The 19,923-nt window shown below is 37.2% G+C and overlaps 1 protein-coding gene across 3 annotated transcripts; it reads left to right on the top strand.

The window, feature by feature from the left end:
• Positions 1–471: 471 nt before the first annotated feature.
• On the top strand, positions 472–19,389 carry LOC104109414 (DNA gyrase subunit A, chloroplastic/mitochondrial). 3 transcript variants are annotated; one of them, XM_009618711.4, is made up of 27 exons: positions 476–1,121; positions 2,074–2,143; positions 2,264–2,329; positions 2,639–2,740; positions 3,325–3,369; positions 3,459–3,557; positions 3,677–3,763; positions 4,358–4,428; positions 5,884–5,992; positions 6,087–6,149; positions 9,506–9,571; positions 9,716–9,804; positions 10,895–10,943; positions 11,234–11,320; positions 12,420–12,513; positions 12,692–12,762; positions 12,855–12,944; positions 13,567–13,692; positions 13,789–13,946; positions 14,243–14,324; positions 14,400–14,564; positions 14,644–14,745; positions 15,365–15,501; positions 16,359–16,479; positions 16,624–16,675; positions 16,774–16,876; positions 18,931–19,389. In XM_009618711.4, exons 1-27 carry the CDS (start codon positions 688–690, stop codon positions 19,040–19,042), a joined length of 2,850 nt encoding a protein of 949 aa, XP_009617006.1. In that variant the 5' UTR covers positions 476–687; the 3' UTR covers positions 19,043–19,389. The 3 variants fall into 3 exon arrangements, 2 of the variants coding, with proteins under 2 accessions (XP_009617006.1, XP_009617007.1); XM_009618712.4 differs by having other exon boundaries at positions 477–1,121; positions 16,777–16,876; XR_011409707.1 differs by lacking the exons at positions 16,624–16,675; positions 16,774–16,876; positions 18,931–19,389 and having other exon boundaries at positions 472–1,121; positions 15,365–15,600.
• Positions 19,390–19,923: the final 534 nt, after the last annotated feature.

Below are 19,923 nucleotides of genomic sequence, written 5' to 3'. Positions count from 1 at the left end.
GCATATTTTGTGTTTTTGCAGATTGTTATAGTGATTATAAATTTTATAAAATAAATATTAAAAAAAGTATTTTGCTACAACTGTTTACATTTTTTTTTCTGAACTTGGTCAATTAAAGTTCAAGTCGTAATTATATTGTAGATCATACTTACTTCAAATGCTCCTAATTTTTGTCAACCAAAGGTCTTTTTTTGTTTTTTAGCTAGAAGTATTTTTTTCAGATTTGATCCATGCATTAAAAAAGGGCTAAACATTAATTTTGAAACGCTAGCTAAAAGTCAATTAGCGGTCTCACGAATGATCTTTGCTAAAGTCCATATATTGAATTTGAGGAACCATCAACGTTGATACTCCCCATTAAGTTAAAGTTTCAATTCGAGTCCTTAGTAGAAACTCATTTTGGCAGAAAGCTCAAAATTGAGCTTTTAGGCACAAATTCGAATTAATGAAGGTCCAAAACGGACATATACTAACTGAATTTGGGGTGAAACCCAATATTGGGCAAAGAGCCATACAGATAGGCTCTGGAGCTAGGAGATACGCCCTCTCACGTGCCACTAAAGCAAATTCTTGGCGCGCAATTAAACCCTTCCTCCGAAATCACTAGGGTTTTAGCACTTCAATCCGACAAAGTTTCCGATAACTCCGCTTTCCCCAACATAGCTGAGCTTCTTCAGCTTCTATGGCATGAAACTACACACTCTTAACCCTCAAACCCCACTAACACAATCCAATCCCATGGCTTTTTCCACCGGAATCCGTCTACTGCGCTGCTACCACCACCACTTCACTTTCACTGCAACACCATCCCGCTTCTCGGGGCTCCGAAAAACCTCGTCGGAGCTCCGGTTCCTTTCCTCGGTCACTCCGCCGCCGAGGAAGCAACTCCGACCGGTGAGTGCCCGGCGGAAGGAGGAGGAGGCTGGATATGAAGGCAATGGAAGTGTTATTCTAAGAGATAGAGGCGAAAATGAGGGCGGAAACGGAGGTGAGAGAGTTGTACCTACCGAGCTCCACAAGGAGGCTACCGAGGCATACATGTCTTATGCCATGTCAGTGCTGCTCGGTCGCGCTTTACCCGACGTCAGGGACGGGTTGAAGCCGGTGCACAGGCGAATACTGTGAGTTTTCTTACTTGAGAAATGCGTGGTTAAATGGGAAGTAACCCAAGGGATATTGGTGTTAAAGCTCTATTGGAGGCATGGAAAAAATAACTCTGATTTTGCTAGTCACTATTGCTTATTCTTTGTTGTGATTATTGCGGCTATATCAAGCATATGTTACTTTATTTACGGAACAGAATTCAGTAAATATCTAGAAGCTATACTAAAGGTACTCTTAAAGCATTTTTTTCTATATCAAAATAAGGAAAAATACTTTATAACACTATTTTGTTGCTATTTAAAAGCGGCAATCGTTTTAGTAGGATAGGGGAGCAATAGTATATTTGGGAGAAAAGTTTAGTCTTTATAATCTACATAATCAAATTAATTGGACCTTCTGTCCAAAAAACTCTGATTGGCATTGCAAAACACATAATAAATAGAAATGTCTTACTCATAGAATATTGCAGCATAAATTAAGAAAATGCCAATGATGGTTAAAATGTTTTATGTGTAGAAAACTTCTTCACTTGATATTCCACCGGATATCTATTATTTTCCACCAATCCATGTACTGGTTATCTCTACCCACTAAGACTTAGGCAGTTGGTTAATTTCTCAGACCATAAATCTTAATGTAATTAGATTGCAAGTCACGACTGCGTGTTGCTTGCTTAATTCTAAATAGTTGTAGTAGATTTTTCCTTTACATCTGATCCCATTTTGCTACTAGCCCCCCCCAAGGGAAAAGAAAGACTGAATAGCCAAAGGCAGGCCAAGTATGCCATCTGATTCATGTTTATCACGACCGAGTGTTGTAGAACTAATTTTTTATTTGAAAATGTGCACCAGAGGTTAACATTTTGGTAGAGATTTCTTTGCCTTGTATTAGTTGTTTTTGTACTATCTGCTCTACTTATCGTTTGAATCTGTGTTGGATTTATAAAAGTTATTGGTATTTTGGCTACAGATACGCGATGCATGAGTTAGGGCTTTCTTCCAAGAAACCGTATAAGAAGTGTGCAAGAGTTGTTGGAGAGGTTGTAGCCCATCTTTGTTTTTCTCCTATGCCTACGTGATAAAATAATGATTATCTGCTGCAAGTATTCTTGTGCCATATTTATTGCAAGTATCTTATTTTGTTTCCCCTCTTTTTTTAGGTGCTTGGCAAGTTTCATCCCCATGGAGACACTGCAGTCTATGATTCCTTGGTCCGAATGGCCCAGGTAATATCAGAGGATTAACACTTACAAAAGGGGTGTCTATGTCAGTTGTTTTAAATTGATTCAGTATGGCACTTTTCTAACTGCTTTCAAGTATGAGTTGTAGCAGAACTGAAAAGCTTTACGAGCTCCAAGTATCTAGATCATGAGTTTGTAATAGAACTTGTTATCAAACTCTAGGGCCAGATCCTTTTCTGATTGTTGAGTAGTTAAATTGGTCTGAATTCCTTCCGCGCTACATTTTGCAGTGTGCTTGGCTACTGGGTACTATTTAGTTCTTCTGTAACCTTTTCATGATATAATATTTTCCAGGATTTTTCCTTGCGGTCTCCACTTATTCGAGGGCATGGAAACTTTGGTTCAATTGATGCAGATCCTCCTGCGGCTATGCGGTATACTGAATGTCGACTGGAAGTAGGTTAAACCCAGCCTTTCTGTGTTTTCTGAATCTTTGAGTGCATTGTCCATTTGGAAACTGTTGCTTCTTAACAAGTGCTCAGGTTCAAATCCTAAGGCTACCAGTATGAATGTGATTAATATAGTTTGTGTTGATAGTGGAGACAATAACAACTAGGATCTCCTATCCTTTCTTGAATCTAATCAGATATGTAGGTTTTATCACCATTCAGAATTGTCATAAATTTTGATAAATTCAGTTAAATGAGCAAGAAGTTCACATGCAAGTTTTGTCATGACATTGGTATCTGATCTCTGTTCTGTTTTATGCAAGGAAGTTGCAGTTGTCCTTATGTCATAGTGAAACTGTTGTTCCTGACCTGCTTATTTTTTTCATCAAAAGAATCTTTATCTGAAATAAATCCTAGTCTTGATCACATTATTGCTAACCTTTTCGATTATGCTTAAGTTGTTGATATAACTTCCTTGTGGGTAAAGAATAGTACATGAAGTGTGTCCTATACGGCTAGGTTTATTGCTTTCTGTATAATTTATTTAACATTATTTAAGCAACATATTAAGCTCATCATTATTCCTCTCAGGCACTCACTGAGGCCATGCTATTAGCAGATCTGGAGCAGAATACAGTCAGTTTCCCTCCTTTAAATTAAAATTTGTAATAAGTTGGATGGAAGTTCTCTCTTAGGTTCTTTACATTATGTTTGATGTGTTGCAGGTAGATTTTGTCCCAAATTTCGACAACTCTCAGAAAGAACCATCGTTGCTTCCTGCTCGTGTTCCGAACTTGTTGTTAAACGGTGCTTCCGGGATTGCGGTGACCCATTTGACTTTGTTACTAGCTATTTAGTAGCTTTTTATGCCCCATATTAGGGCAAATAATATCAGAAATATTTCTAAATATGATGAGTTTTATTTATATTCTGCTGTTTTCAGGTTGGCATGGCTACCAATATTCCCCCCCATAATCTTGGGGAGCTCGTTGATGCACTATCTGCACTGATTCATAATCCAGAAGCCACGGTAGACATTTGTCTCTTAAGACATGCTTATGGATATATCTCTTGCCTCCTTACCTTTTTATGTGAAATCATTGATTGCTTTTATTTGCATTAAAGAAAAGAAGAGAGAATATAAATGTTCCAAATGTTTGTTTCCTGCTCTTATACCAATTTTATACTATTAATTTCCATGTTTGGTTTTTATGTTATAACTATCACAATTTATTGTTTCTTTGGCAATGATCTTGGTGTCAAATGCTAAAATGCAACCTCTCTACGGGCTTGCGGTAAAGATTCTGATTTTATACATTTGGATTTCTTGTTCTCCCACGTACTTCATGTGTGAATTTTATTTTCCTGTAGATAAGGAGGATTGTGCACATATTCGTTGTCTGTTTTTCTAGTATTCACTTGTAGTTATATTAACATGTAAACCTTTCTTACTCATAGTTTCTAAGTTCTCTATTTCGTGTGCCATACGCCCACACCTATTTGGAGGTTTGGTTGTCTGCTAAAATTGGAATCATCTCCCAGTTTTAGGCCATTGTTTATGAACCAGAGTTTCATATGCTTAATTGTAAAAAGGTTGTGATGACTGCTCTTGTTTCCTATCTAGCTGCAAGAACTGTTGGAGTACATGCCTGGACCTGACTTCCCAACTGGTGGAATAATTATGGGCAACATTGGGTAGGTATTCTTAGCTCCTGTTTCTTCCTCTTTCCCACTTCCCACTCACCCGTAAAGATTGAAGAGATCATAACATAGAGTCTTAGACGCAGTGGCTCACTCAGTGTACATAATTGTGCCCAAACAGGAAAGAAGTATTTGTTGTTGTACTTGGGGATGAGCTTACTTCTTAAATTTCTTTCCTGAGGCAGTTTTCTAGAAAATTCTGTAACTCTTGCCTTCTGAATGTGGTGTCTGTCGTGTGACTGATTTTTTGTTGGATAGGACAGATAACACATGGATGCATGTATGTAATGTATAAATGGGTCTTAGATGTATCCAATCTCTGGTCTTTGGTATGCCATATAATTTAAGATGATAAATTTGTGGCATGCACTGCCAAAAATGGAGTCAGTTTTACCACCTAGCTTTTATTTTTTCTTTAACAATTTATGATTGGCTAAGGTGTGATTTAGTGTTAAAAGCATTATTCTGCTAGAAAGTTGCTTTAATCTTTCCCTATGCCTTTAAAAGCGTTAAAACAAGTTTTATCCTCAAATAGGCCAATTAGGGCGATACACCTTTTCTTGTCTGGGAAGCCATTAGTGTGGTAATTGCGCAGCTACGCAGTGGAAGGAAAGGAGCCTAAATTGTACTTATAGAAAAGGTTATTTATATGTCAGTCCATTGTTAAAAATTCTTAGTTTATATGACTTGATTTGTGCATGGTGCTCCCGCTGCTTTTCCATGTTTTGGTAGTGAGCTACTTCTTGAGATATCTATCATTGTTTGAGCTCGTGATAGAATTTTACCTGATTGCTCCCCTCTTTGATCCGAAAAGCTTGAGGTGCATTTCCATGAAATTGTGTTTTTCTTTTTTTTTTGGGAGTCTATCTTCCTAGAGAGTTTCTCTTATCCTCTTCCATTTGGAAGGTTAAGACCCCTCTCAAATATATGATCTTTGATTTATGCAAGATTGAACACTGTTGACTAATGTACCTAGAGCTAAGCACCCTAATGTCCTGTATTTTTGCTTAGAGACTAGAATTATCCTGTCCAGAGGTTTCAATTGGTACCAACCTTTACCTCTTATGCCCTGCCCTGCACGAGTAAGTTCAGTGAGTCTGGAGCAGGTATGTGACACTTGCAGCTCCTGTGTCGAGTATATCTTTCTTCCCCCATTTCAGAATGCACACCAATCATGTATGTTTAGTGGCACTGGCAGCTTGATTCTTTTCCCTTTTCTCAATTTTGTGGCTGGAAATTTGTTTTCTTTTGGAAATTTCTGGATATCAACTCACATGGAAAGAGAAAATTTGAAACAACTGGATACTAATATCTACTGAGCAAATTAGTTTTTCTCTCACCCCCTCCTAAAAATGCATCCTCTCTGTGATAACTTTTATTTTTGTTTTTCTTTACAATGCCTCTTTGTTTGTCAATACTTTTTTCTGATAGGTTTCATCGTTTTTACAGAATTCTGGAGGCATATAGGACTGGAAGAGGACGAGTAGTAATTAGGGGGAAGACTGATATTGAATTACTCGACTCCAAGACGAAACGTGCTGCAATAATCATCCAGGAGGTTCCTATCTCTGCCTTTTCAGTATTTTTGATTTAGAGTGGATTATTCTTCGAATTTTAATCTGTGTTAATATTTGCTTTTATAATTGAAACAGATTCCTTATCAAACAAATAAAGCCTCCCTTGTCGAGAAAATTGCTAATCTTGTGGAAAATAAGGTACCTTTCTGACGAGTAAGGTGTAATCTTTTGTTTGATAATTGATAAGTTCCTTGTGAGTTAGCTGGTCCAATCCCTATTGGTCGTCATGTTTGAAATTTTGGAGAGCGTGTGCCCGCCGTTATAACTTTCTCTTATTAAAAATACTCAATGTGTTGCTCTGCTGAGTGACATATTTCATTCCCTGCTCCCACTTAAATACCAGGCTACTTCTGATCCGTTCTTTCAGGATTATTATTATTATTATTGTTTTTCCCTTTCATGCACCGTTATTGTGTTGATACCCTTTAGCTCCGTGTGGATATACTTGGTTATTTAATTTAGGCAGAATAGCCTGTAGACACCTGTACTTGTTCTGTTTTGACATCTCGGCCCTCCCTACTCCACGAAGTTTCAATCAGACATCTGAACTTGGTCAAAACAGGAGTTTTAAGCACCTCCGACACTACGTGTAGCTCACTCTCCTGACATGGAGGATTTATCCGATCCACCTCGTATAAATTAATGTCACATTGTAATTTAGTTTTACAAAATATTAACAAATCTATCCCCCTTTTCTCCAAAAAAATAAAAAAGAAATCCCAAACGGTCCCCCCCTTCTCTTCCTCTAGTCCATCTCTCACTCTTCTACCTACCACCACTGCACATCACCACCCCTTCCTCCTTCATATGCAAACACATAACCAAACCCACCTTATCTCCTTTAAGTCACAATTTTCAACTACCATCGTTATCCTCGCTGCCACCATCACCGGCGATCCACTCCAAAACCACCACAAGCTTAGAATACGCAAATCTAATTTCGATTCAGTTCACAAAGAGAAACAAATAAGATCTTTGCCGCGTTTGACTGAGATGCACATGGTGCAAAATGCGGGAACTAAGTAAATATTTTAATTCAGCGTGTAATGTATTGCCTCTTTGCATTTATGCTTCAGTTCGATCTCAGTTTCCTCTCGATTTTTCGCTGGATATTCAACGGATCAAATTTCTTGACCCGCGTAACCTTGTATACCGTTCCAATTTCATCTACCTAATTGCTGAATTCTGGTCTTCTAATCAAAAATTGGAAAAAGGAAAATCCAAAATTAAATCAAAACAGAACAATAAAAGCCTTTACTTGTAGAAATGGCTACTTTCTGTCAGGGATTTTTAGGGATATGTTTGGTTTTTTTTTTGGGGGGGGGGGGGGGGGAATGGGATTTGTGTGAAAACGAAAATGGGGGTGGGTGCGGGGAAGAACGAGAAAGAGACATGTCTCTTTTGCTTTTTTATTTTTTACTTTTCTTATCTTTTTTTACTTTTCTGATTTTAATCATTTCTTGTTCAAAATGTTCATATTCACGCTCCTTGTACACGTGAATTACACTCATTTTGTCCAACTCGGCCATTTAGCTGCCTCATGTACTTGGTTAAAAGGTTAGAGGTATTTAAAACTCATGTTTTGATCAAGTTCAGGTGTTTGGTTGAAACTTCGTGGAGTAGAGGAGCCGAGATGTCAAAACCGAACAAGTACAAGTGTCTGTTAGGCTATTCTGCCTTTAATTTAAACAAAATGGCATTGATTGTGTTATTTGTGTGGAAGAATGAGAAAGAGATATGCCTCTTTTGTTTTTTATTTTTTACTTTTAATTTTTTTATTTTTATCTTTTTCATTTTTTTCTTCTTCTTATTTTAATCATTTCTTGTTCAAAATGTTCATATTCACGCTCCTTGTATGCGTGAATTACACTCATTTTCTCCAGCTCAGCCATTTATTTGCCACATGTACTTGGTTAAGGGTTAGAGGTATTTAAAACTCATGTTTTAATCGAGTTCAGGTGTCTGGTTGAAATTTCGTGGAGTAGAGGAGCCGTGATGTCAAAACCGAACAAGTATAGGTGTCTATTCGGCTATTCTGCAAATGGCCTTGATTGTGTTATTTGTGTACATATTCCACCCTAAGTAGAGAATTTTGGGATTAAAAAATGGATACATAAACTTCTCCTAGTAAACGAAGGCTCAAACAACTAATCCTCACCCACAATTTAGGCATGCTAAGATGATGCTTGCTGCCCTGCCTACAATGATACTATGAAGAGGGCTACGCGGTCACCTAGATGCCACTTATTGTGCTTATATAGTCTCCTTCCATCCCCTATTTTCCACTTCCTAGCTAAGTTGCTCGGACTCTTCGCTTTCGGTGCCGCACCCGTGTCGACACAACGTGGGTGTGGGATCCGTACCGGATCTGATCAACTGATTTTGGGTGCTTTGACCAAAATTGACGGATAAATTCGGGACAAATACAATGATTTTTGAAATCAAAACAAAAGTTATGGTGAAATTGAAGAAAATAGAATACCTTGTATATAAAAAATGCTATGTATGTTATTTTCCTTTTATCTCCTTCTCATATTCTCCTCTTGATCCGTATTTTTTCCTTCTCAAAATACCTTGTAAATTTTTCACATAATGTCTATTTTTAGATATTTGGATTATTTTTTTGCCGAATCCCCGCACCTGTATCCGTACCTGGATCCTTAGCCCCGAATCTTTAAATTTAGATTATGAAGGATCCGACCTCTAGTTCCGCACCCGTATCGGACACCCGCACCCGAGTCTGAGCAACTTAGCTTCCTAGTACATTTTTATATATGAAGTTGTTCTTTTAATGAGGTGCTTCGGGAATGTGCAAATAATGCGTTAAGAATTCTGGGATTTAAGGGGCAATTAGGATTAGTTAATTGGAAGTTTCGGCAGGGACTTCCTATGCTGTATGCAACAACTATTGACTGGGTGAAGGGATATTTGAAGATGGAAAGGACCGAACAGCCAACTGAAAGTTCAAGTTTAGATGTTTTATCAGTCTTCTGCAGAAATGATGGAAGAGAAATTCCATTGAGGGCTCTCTTGGATGCTAAAGCACCTAATGGTTGCATTTTCATATGGTTAGCACAATGGGTCCATTTTCACAGTGGACAGTCTACAGAACATAAATAAGCTTTGTAGTAGCTGGTGTTGCTTTCAAATTTTCTGGAGTAAAGGAGCTCCTTCGGTATAGGATTCTATGTTTGGAGAAGTGCCCTCACTCTCTGATGTGGCTTTTAATGGAGAGCAGAATCTATAACCTTTTGAGGAGTGCAGAACGCAGATTTCTCATGGAAGCACATTTTCTTTTTCTTTTTGCGGAATGCACATGCCATCTACACTTGATGTATATCAAAATCCACACCATCTCCACTTGATATATACTGATTCTGTGATGCTTTTCCTATTTTCTGAAGTTTGATCTCTGAATTTTATTGTCTTCAATATCTTGATTAGGTCAAGAGTTGAACCACAGCACCTGATGTTTTGATTCCCTTTCTTGCCAGATTTTGGAAGGAGTAAGTGATATCCGTGATGAGAGTGATCGATCTGGAATGCGTATAGTCATTGAGGTAGTGAAATAATTGATATTCCCTGTTCCCCAATTTGTCAATGTTATCGTATCCCATGGCTCTTTGATATGGTTGCATGTGTTCTTCTAAACCCATCAAAGTTTGGCACTGATTGATCATTTAGCTTTGCCAAATGTTTTCCAGCTTAAGCGAGGGTCAGATCCAGCCATCGTATTGAACAATCTTTACCGTCTTACTGCTCTGCAATCCAGTTTTAGTTGCAACATGGTTGGGTAAGTGATTATCAACCACTTTTGGGAGCTATAGACTTTGTTTGCAAAAGAAGGAAACTCCTTATTCTCGATCACTCTGTTACCACATCACAAGGTCAACCCCTGCAGCAATCAGTTGTATGCTAGAGACCTATTTTGTGCATAGACTGTCCCACAGTTCTCTGATATCTATATCAGAGTCGTTGAAAGTTTGGTTCTTGAAGAAATATAATAATAGCTTTGTATCTATTGATTTCTGTTTTCGCTCTAGAATATTATGCTCTTTCTGTTTGAAATTTCTTTTCCATGCGTGACTTCTGTTATCGTAAATGATTGAACAGGGGACGAGACATTTTTTAGTTTGTTCCCCCAAGGGTTTTGACTGCTGATTGACTGCGATGTATTGCAAGATGCATCTTCATTCTCCAGCTGTTATCACTTTATCAAGAATAATAATGGCCTTCAAAACATGTTATTCTTCAATAAGAAGTTTATAATCTTTTTTCCCTTGACATACTTGCATTGTTGAAAACTTTTCTCCATGAGAAAAATGGAACTAGATTTTGGAGTTTGGGAGTTCTATTTTTTCCTCTGTTTAACTATATGACCGTTCTTACAACTCAAAAGTTATGATTCGGTAAATCTGTAGGAATTTGGGATCATTATGTAATCATTTAATGTTGCAACTTGAGACCATGTGGATTGGTCATGGTATTTGACTAGTCAAGTATTCACTGTATTTGTATTTATTTGTCCTCTATAGGCAATAGAATTGATGATGCCATTTATATAATTAAGCTTATAGAATATTAGTAGCACTTTGGCACAAGAAATGAAGTAGGTTGCAATCAAGTTTTCCAAAATTGACATTATTAAATTGTAAGATGTGTACTGCTGGTGCATTGGCTTTATAATTTTCCAATACAATGGGCCTTGGATACATTTCCAGGTGCTATTTTTTCTGCTCAGGAGGCTTAGAAAGCTCTTTTATGTCTAATTTAGTACTCTCCATGTGTTGCTTGGTGTAATGTATTTTACATTGCTCACATGCCATGTCCACACTTGTTATCATGCCTCTAGCTAACTAGTCATCATTCAATATTTTTTTCAGTATTCTTAATGGTCAACCAAAGCTGATGGGGTTAAAGGAACTACTCCAGGTGACAAATTGTTTCTATATGATGAATACTCTGTATGTATATTTTTTCAATTTCCATTAAATGCTACGTTTAAGCATTAATGCAAGTTTTGTTTTTTCTGTAATCACCTTCTAATTTTCTCTTTTAGTTTCCTTTTTTTTTACTTCTAAAATTGATATATTTCACGTAAATCGTGTCTTCTGTTATCTTAGTGTTATTTATTTGGTGTCCCGTGATACTTTTCCATTAAGGTTTATCTTTGACATGCATTCATCAGGCACAGAATTGTTATACCTTTTTGTATCTTGCAGGCATTTTTGGATTTCAGATGCTCTGTTGTTGAAAGGCGTGCGAAATTTAAACTATCACAAGCACAAGAAAGAGACCACATTGTTGAGGTGTGTCAGAAGAATTTTTTTGTCATAGAATACCTTTATTATTCTCAAAATAAGGAAAAAAATTGTTAGTCGTAGAATGATATTTCTTATCAGTAGTCTTAGAATGTCAGAATTAGAATATTAGAAAACTTAAGTTCTTAAGTTAGATTTTTTTGGATAACCACGAAATCCCCGAGGACCAGTGGCCACGGTTCGAAATTCGGTGGCTAATGGGCCCGTCCCTCTACCCTTCTCCACTTAAATACCAGGCTTTTTGTCTGCGGTTGGGTTCAAACGCATGACGTGCACCTGCCTAACCCACACATCACAAGTTGCACTGCCCATTAGACCAGAGCCTTGGGGCAAGTTCTTAACTTAGATATTGTCTCAAATTAAGCAAATAAAATGGTGAGTATTGTGTTTGACACCTATAAATAGGCAGGACTTGTATTTACCATTTTATCTGTATGTTAATTTTCCTTTCTAATTTCTATACATGGTATCAAATCCTTTACAATCTTAAAAGAGACACGCTACTTACCTGGCCGCCGGTTTTAGCCCGTAATTTCCTTCTCTGTGGCTGTTTCCTTTTCTCTTGACCGTTCAAAGACATACTCCTATTTCTGAATACTGTTCTGGCAGCACACATCTTTTCCCGTGACGGTTTTGGCGATACTGCCTCTTCCTGACCTCTGTTTCGGCAACAAATTTTCCAGCGAGATTTTGGCTATTGAAATTTTTTTATCGAGATTCTCATTAAGCATTTGTCTGTAATAAGAACACTTACGGCAATTTTCCGACAGGTTTTTAGCAACCATTCTGATGACTATTTTTTTCCCTTCATTTTTCTGATTATGAACAAGATCAAGTTGGTTTCCCACCTTGACTTTTGGAGAGCGTGTTAGAAGTAAAATGTATATCTTTAATGCTAGGATCAGAATATTAGAAGATTGAAAGAGTTAGGTTAGATATTGTCCTAAATCCGACAAATGACGTATGAATTTGTGTTTGACACATATAAATAGGTATGTGTAGCTCAAGTGAAATATGTTGAATTTATGAATAAAGCTACTGATATCCCCTCCTCTCTCTCTCTCTTCCTCCACTTTTTTGACTTTAGGGTATCATAATTGGGCTTGATAACTTGGATGAGGTCATCAATACAATCAGAAAAGCATCAAGTAATGCGCTGGCAGCTGCTAATTTGAGAAAAGGTAGCACAATTACTCACTTATACCTAAATGTTGCTTGATTTTTCACTATTGCCTGCTCATATTTGTGTTGGAAACTGCATTAGCCTTTCTCTTCTATTTTTCAAACTGTATTTTATACTGATAATATAACTAGTCGGGAAACATTGCCAATTCCATTTCTTATCAACTTCACCTGCAGAATTTGAATTGTCTGAAAAACAAGCTGAAGCTATACTGGACATAAGCCTGAGAAGGCTTACTGCACTTGAGGTGTGACATGGGGGGCTCATTTTAAAGTTTGGTGGGTTCTTTAGCTTCTTGAACTGTCTCTGACATTGTGCTTTTCTGTATGGGTAATGCAGAGAAATAAATTTGTCGAGGAGGGAAAATCTTTGAGAGCACAAATTTCCAAGCTAGAGGAACTTTTGTCTAGTAAGAAGCAAATACTCCAGGTAGCCTCATAAGAACTGTTTTCCCTATTTTTTCTTCATCTTATCGAGCTTAGATACGAATTAATATTCTTGTAGCAATTTGGTATATATCATCATACCCTACCCAGACCCCACTTGTGGGATTTTCATTGGGTTGTTGTTGTTGTTGCATCATATTGCTATTTTTCCTTCTTTGAAGGATTCGATTGCCATATGTTTGTCAATTTGTTGGTTATTATTGTACCTTTATTTGTCCACAAGTCAACTTTGTGTTAATTTCGCTCATCAATAATTTTTTTTTTAAAACTAATCTAATGGAGATACCCAACTTAGGTAATACACCGTAGAAGCAACCTGTTACTGCTGTCTAGTGAGTTCTTTTCCTGGTTCTTCTTTTCCCATTCTCCTTTACCGGCGCCTTTTGGGGGGGGGGGGGGCTTTTGTAGGCAGTACGCTGATAATCTGATTGTTTACCTTCTTGACAATGACATTCTGATATAATCACTTGATACATCTGTTACCTTGTTCTGATTGTTCACCTCCTTAACAATGACATTCTGATATAATGTAGTGATACATCTATTACCTAGTCAGTTGACATTAGCCTACTTGCTTTTCTGATTTCTGAAACATGAACAACCAGTTGATTGAAGAAGAAGCAATTGAAATCAAGAACAAGTTTTTCACTCCGAGGCGTTCAATGTTAGAGGATACAGACAGCGGTGAGCTTGAAGATATAGACATAATTCCGAATGAAGAAATGCTACTGGTAATATGCGCTGTCTAGGTTTCAAAATTTTACGTTTCCTTTTCAAAAGTTCGTGTTTCCTTTTTCCTTTAAATTTTCGTTGCTCCTTTTTTCCAGGCAATTAGTGAGAAGGGTTATGTTAAACGGATGAAACCTGACACATTTAATCTTCAAAATCGTGGGACAATTGGTAAATCAGTTGGTAAACTGAGAGTAAATGATGCCATGTCTGATTTCCTTGTTTGCCGGGCGCACGACAAAGTTCTTTATTTTAGGTAAACTTGTGATCACTTTTATTTCTACGTTGGCTCAGATTATTTCATCATACTGCCATATGATGAGACACTAATATAGAGTGTTTTTCCTGAAATATTTTGCTTTCCCATTTTATATTTATGGAAGAGGGAACTTGGTTTGAGCTGATTGCATCCTGACAATCCCGTTATATTATCTCATTATTTACATCTTTGTAGGTCCTCAATATATTTTATTCAGTTATGTGCAAGGGGGTGACTGCCATTGAGCATGCAGATGCTATTATTTCAATGTTTGTTTTTATTCTAATTGGCAGCGATAAAGGTACTGTGTACTCTGCTCCAGCTTACAAGATCCCTGAATGCAGCCGAACTGCTGCGGGCACTCCTCTGGTCCAGGTACTATATTACCATCTACAGAAAGCTTGACCTGTTGCCTTTATTCCTAATTACTCATTCTTTCCTGTGATCCAGATATTGTCCTTGTCTGATGGCGAGAGAATAACTTCTATTATTCCTGTGAGCGAATTTGCGGGAGATCAGTATCTTGTGATGCTTACTGTGAATGGATATATAAAAAAAGTATCGTTGAACTACTTTGCGTCTATCAGGTGTACAGGAATAATTGCAATTCAATTGGTTAGTCAGCCCTTTCTTTCCCTTGAATTTGTTTTATTGGTTCCAAAGCTAGCTTAGACATGATGCTTCCATTTGACAGGTTCCAGGTGATGAATTAAAATGGGTGAAATGTTGCTCAAATAATGATTTTGTTGCGATGGCTTCACAAAATGGAATGGTTATTTTGACGCCTTGTGCAAATGTAAATTCTCTTATTCTCTACTTGCATGGGTACCTTATTTTCAGTTTCAATTAGTGGTTCTTTCTGCCGAAATGCAAAAAGAATGGGAGCTTGGCTACATGCAGAAACAAGTTTGTTCTTGACACAAGATTTGACTACATGATCTGAATCAAGTATTTTTTGCACCTCAATGCTAATCAGCAATCTGGGTATTATTTAATCTTGGGGGGGGGGGGGGGGGGATCCACCGCTTAGCAGCTTGCTTTTTCTGTGCTATCTTTACGGGTTTCAAAGATTTTATAAAGTTTGCTTTCACATGGAAGATAGAAGATAAATCTCTGATAAATGAGGGATTGCATATTCAGAATTTGTTTTGCAGTTGTCTTCAGAGCCCTGGTTCCCCATTCCTTTTTTCGTTTTTCTCGCTTTTGGATTTGGATGAACAAATATATGTTTTGCTATTTAGGTAAGTGCTAAAATGTGTACACTTTCTAACTCTTATTGTGTTATGGACTTATTTCCATAATGAATTGGGGAAACCGTTGGTGCCGGGTTTTTTTTCACCTTCTTATGTTGCTGGAATTATTCTTATTCTTCTGATAATTTATTTTCCTTCTTTTACTGTTAAATTTCTGCTCAGATAAGAGCACTTGGAAGAAATACTAGAGGCTCTGTTGCCATGAGACTAAAAGACGAGGATAAAGTGGCTAGCATGGACATTATACCAGATGCTTTGCAGAAGGAACTGGACAAGACCTTGGAAGTTAATCAACGACAGTAATCTCTCATCCATCACTCTGTGTATCTTTGTTGGTTTGATTGTTGCTTAAGTCCTTCTTGAGGCCCAGTTAAGCGCTGAAGTTAGATGAAAACAAGGTAGGGTGCTTTGCGTTGCTTAGTTGGCACTTAACTGTAGGTACCAAAGCATTTGCTTCATCACCCATGGACTTGTCTTTAAGAGGGAGGCACTAGACAATAAATCTAGTTGGCAAATGATATATCCACTGTAAATAAACGGCAGTAGACAATACATCTAGGTTTTAAATGATATATTAATTGTTAATAATAGAAATGATCTTTTTCTGATTACGTGTAAATAATTAGAAATTTTGGTTTAAAAACTAGTCACTAGAAATTAAAACTACACCTTCACATTTGAATCAGATATTTGAAGTTGTATTTAGCTTGATTGACCTGGTTTTTACATCATAAAATTCACTTAAATATAGTTTTTAAAATTATTTTCCCCAGTAATTGTTGTGTGTTTATAAGTATTTTTTTGCATTATACGTATATTTATTTGCTTTTCATCATTAGTGCCTTTGTTTTCTAAAGCTCACGCTTTACTTGTGCCTTGCGCTTAAAGCACCGACGGGTACTTTCCTATGCTTTTCGTATGTCTCTAACTTAAATTGCAGCACTTTGTAAACTTTACGCTAGCTTGAGAGACCCTTATTGTTAATGATTTTGCCCCCTAAGGCGGCTTATTTGAACACCATCGGCTCCCCAAAAATGATTATTCTTATACCAATATGTCTTGCTTAAATGATTTTTTAAAGCATGCCTTATTTTTCTGTTACTTTTTTGATTTGTTTGTAACTCTATCTCCTTATCTCTGATATTCCGTGTTCCAGAAGTAGAAGCATTAATGGCCCGTGGCTGCTGTTTGTGTCGGAAAGTGGTTATGGGAAGCGAGTTCCAGTTAGCAGATTCCGCACATCACCTTTGAATAGAGTTGGTTTAATTGGTTACAAGGTACACCATCATTCTATAAGCCAAAGTATAAACAAATATTAAAATCCTCATCGCTGTCCATCCTCCTTTCAAAGAAGAGGCATATTAGCTCTTATTATCTTTATCCAGCTTTCATCAACTAATACTTCTGATGCATTTATTCAGTTTTCATCTGAAGATCGCCTGGCAGCAGTATTCGTAGTTGGATTCTCTTTAGGTAGTACCATAATACTTTTTCTTCTGCATGGTTATGTTTTAACTACTGGCATGGACTTCGAATATTCTGGTAACAATTCATAATTGAAATGCTTTAAGCAGAAGATGGTGAGAGTGATGAGCAAGTTGTTCTTGTGAGCCAGAGTGGAACTGTGAATCGCATAAAAGTTCGGGACATCTCTATACAGTCCCGATATGCGAGGTATTTCATTGCCTTGTAACATTTTTTCTTCTTTGGTCTGTAGTGAAATAGGTTCGGTTTTCAATTAATACCAATTTCTGCATTCTTGGAATGGTGATTACCTTTTTTATTGGAACCTATTGGATAAAAGATCTATTTGTCGTTATTGCCAGGAGTCTTGTTGTTCTTACATAAGGGATATAGTTTGATTACAGTTTGACACCTTCTCGAGCTCTGGCAAAGCTGAAAATTAAGTAGGTTAGAAGCTTGGGTAAGTGATTACCTTTGTTGGCTGATTTAACCTCAGCCAACAAAAGACTCCAGAAAAGTTCATGAGAAAAAGGTTAAAAAAAGGTTTGCGCATAGGGAGCACTAATGATGGAAACTAAGAAGCTACTCAAATGACTAGGTAACCGCGGGGGGGGGGGGGGGGGGGTAGAGAAACTGAAGTAAATCAGGCAACTAGAAAATGCTAAAGGAGGCTACTTTAGGGGAAAAGGGAGAATAGCTAATAATATCTTAAAGAACTTCAGGAGGGAACGGCCCACTGAATCTCACCCTTTCACCATTTTGGGCTCGAAAGAAGTTGAAAATTTGAAAAATGAGAAGACAAACAAAAAGATATATTGAGCTGTGGTCATTTTTCGTTTTGACAAATAAACCTGTTCGTATTCATCCACAAAGCAGTGATTGAGAATTAGGGGTTTTGTGGTTTACCGTCCCAAGATCCTGTGGAAATCGGTTCCGGTTACCATTTACCAACTGGGCTTTGATGCATTATGAATATATACGTTTGCAATAGGATGAGAAAAATTACAAAAATGCATACTTATCACTAAAATACCAAGGACATAAATAATGAATAAGGTTTTGGAGCATATCCGTCAGTGAAATATCAGGAACATGAATGGTGAGTAAAGTTTTAGACTATTGGTAACTACCGGGTTTAACGGGCTTAGGTTTATGACTTTTAGATGAAGATTGTGATGGAGCGTTTGATAGTGTTAATGGCAGTGGATAACTCTTTCTCCAATATATATATATATAGAGTCAATGTCGAACCTTTTGGTTGGTTGTAAGCTAAAGAAATTTGCAAGATATTGCCCAGAAAATAGTAAAGACTTGGTCGTTGCATATCAGTGGGCAGTTGAGTTATATAAAAATCCCTAGGAAAGAAGGAAAACGAGGGAAAAAGAATCAGAAGATCCTCAGGAATTCTATCTACGAAAGGGAAAAAGAACAGCAAATTTCTCAGCTTTACAGTTCACTGATAATAGTAGTAACAATTGCTGCAGCGGGAATAGGAAGATGGAAACCTTATCAAAAAGGAAAAGGAGATAAGTAGAAGAAAGACATGAGAAATATGAAGAGATGAGGAGGGAAGAAATCCTGAAGTAGAGCCTTGGAGCAATGGTAAAATTGTCTCCGTGTGACCTATAGGTCACAAGGTTCGAGCCATGGAAGCAGCCACTGATGTTTGCATTAGGGTAGGATGTCTACCTCACACACCATGGGGTGCGGCTCTTCCCCGGACCTTGCATAAACGCGGGATACTTTGTACAACGGGGAGGGAAGAAATCCAACCAAGGAATCAACTCAAAAGACATATCTTTTAATAGAGCTTGATTCAATGTGTAAAAGTAGGAACAATACTTTTGTCTAAGAAATAATGATATATATATATATATATATATATATATATATAGATAACTGGAGATTTGGGTATTTCATCAGCTAAACTGCTTTAGTCACAAGCAACTCGAAATTAGCTCTGTGGTACTGTGGTTTTTCTGTTTTGCCCTTATATCTAGTGGAAGAGAAACAAGATGCCGCATAGAGGGACTAGGGAAGCATTATACGTTTTTCATAAGTGGAATTAAAGTATATCTCCTTAAACAGCTCTGAGTTGCACGTAATTTCCGGCGCGACTGTATTCTGTCGAACAGCTTTTTTCAACAGAAATAAAATGACTATATTACGGAAAAAGACACATACACTGAAGTACATTTGGATTCTGATCAATAGCTCAGCTGTTACTTGGTCTTTAATATATTCTTACTTTTCCCACTCTCCAGAGGAGTAATTTTGATGCGTCTTGAGCATGCTGGAAAGATCCAGTCGGCCTCATTGATATCAGCAGCGGATGCAGATCCTGAAATTGAAGATGCAACAGCAGTAGCAGCATAGTGTCCCGTCCTTGCAATTTTGCCAAAATAGAGCGCAGGTTATTTGCAGCATCAGTAGCTGTAGGATGGATAGCATTTTGTACAGCTGACGATGAATCTTGTAAATACAAATTCTATACTTGCTTAAATATCCCTCTTTGACAGTTGCTGGGAGATCTATCATTTTTTTACCCGATAGGGAGGATCTAATCTTATGTGCCACTTGTTCTAGTCTACTCACTGCAAAGATATAACATCGCAGATACGGAGAGCTAAACATTTAGGTAGTTTAGATCATCATGAAATGGTTACTGAAACGATTGTAAGATTCTGAAATTTTGTTGAGTATACAGAAGACAATTTTGCATATAGAGTGCGTCATGTTCTTAGTTATCAACAGATGGACATTTCAGAAATTTTCCCTTAAACATATTACGGCCATTTAGTAATACTGCAGGCTTAGAATTTATGTTTTAAGTCTTGACGACAAATTTCGGTGTTTTTCGAAGCGTTTGATTGACTTTGCGATACGCCAAAACTAAAAGTCATAGTTTCAAGTGCCAGGCATGTCCAAAACACTGTTTGGTCTTTGATTGGGGTATTAAATATTCACTTCCGCTCTAATATGTAGATATCCCCTCTAATCAATTTACATATTTAATTATCTATCCAACTAGTTTTGCCTTAAATAAACATTAAAAGCTCGATCTTTGTTTCCAAATTCCAATTAACTCTAAAGTTGCAAGTGTACATATAGCCATTAAACTGAACTGAAAAACTGAAACTGAAATTCAAGACACTGATTAATTCCTAAATAGCTAGAGTGGCATACAACACTGCAGAATCAGCCAATAGGTAATATGCCAAGAACTTTACAACTGCAAAATTGTTATGAATATATTA

Source organism: Nicotiana tomentosiformis, chromosome 1, assembly GCF_000390325.3.
Source record: "Nicotiana tomentosiformis chromosome 1, ASM39032v3, whole genome shotgun sequence".
Classification (NCBI taxonomy): domain Eukaryota; kingdom Viridiplantae; phylum Streptophyta; class Magnoliopsida; order Solanales; family Solanaceae; genus Nicotiana; species Nicotiana tomentosiformis.
This window is presented reverse-complemented; position numbering and strand designations above follow the sequence as displayed.

Excerpts from the sequence above, each read along its gene's own strand:
- LOC104109414 (XM_009618711.4), top strand. The coding sequence starts at position 688 with ATGAAACTACACACTCTTAACCCTCAAACCCCACTAACACAATCCAAT. Across the intron at positions 2,144-2,263 it reads GTGCAAGAGTTGTTGGAGAG|GTGCTTGGCAAGTTTCATCC; the intron begins GTTGTAGCCCAT and ends CTCTTTTTTTAG. Across the intron at positions 2,741-3,324 it reads ATACTGAATGTCGACTGGAA|GCACTCACTGAGGCCATGCT; the intron begins GTAGGTTAAACC and ends TATTCCTCTCAG.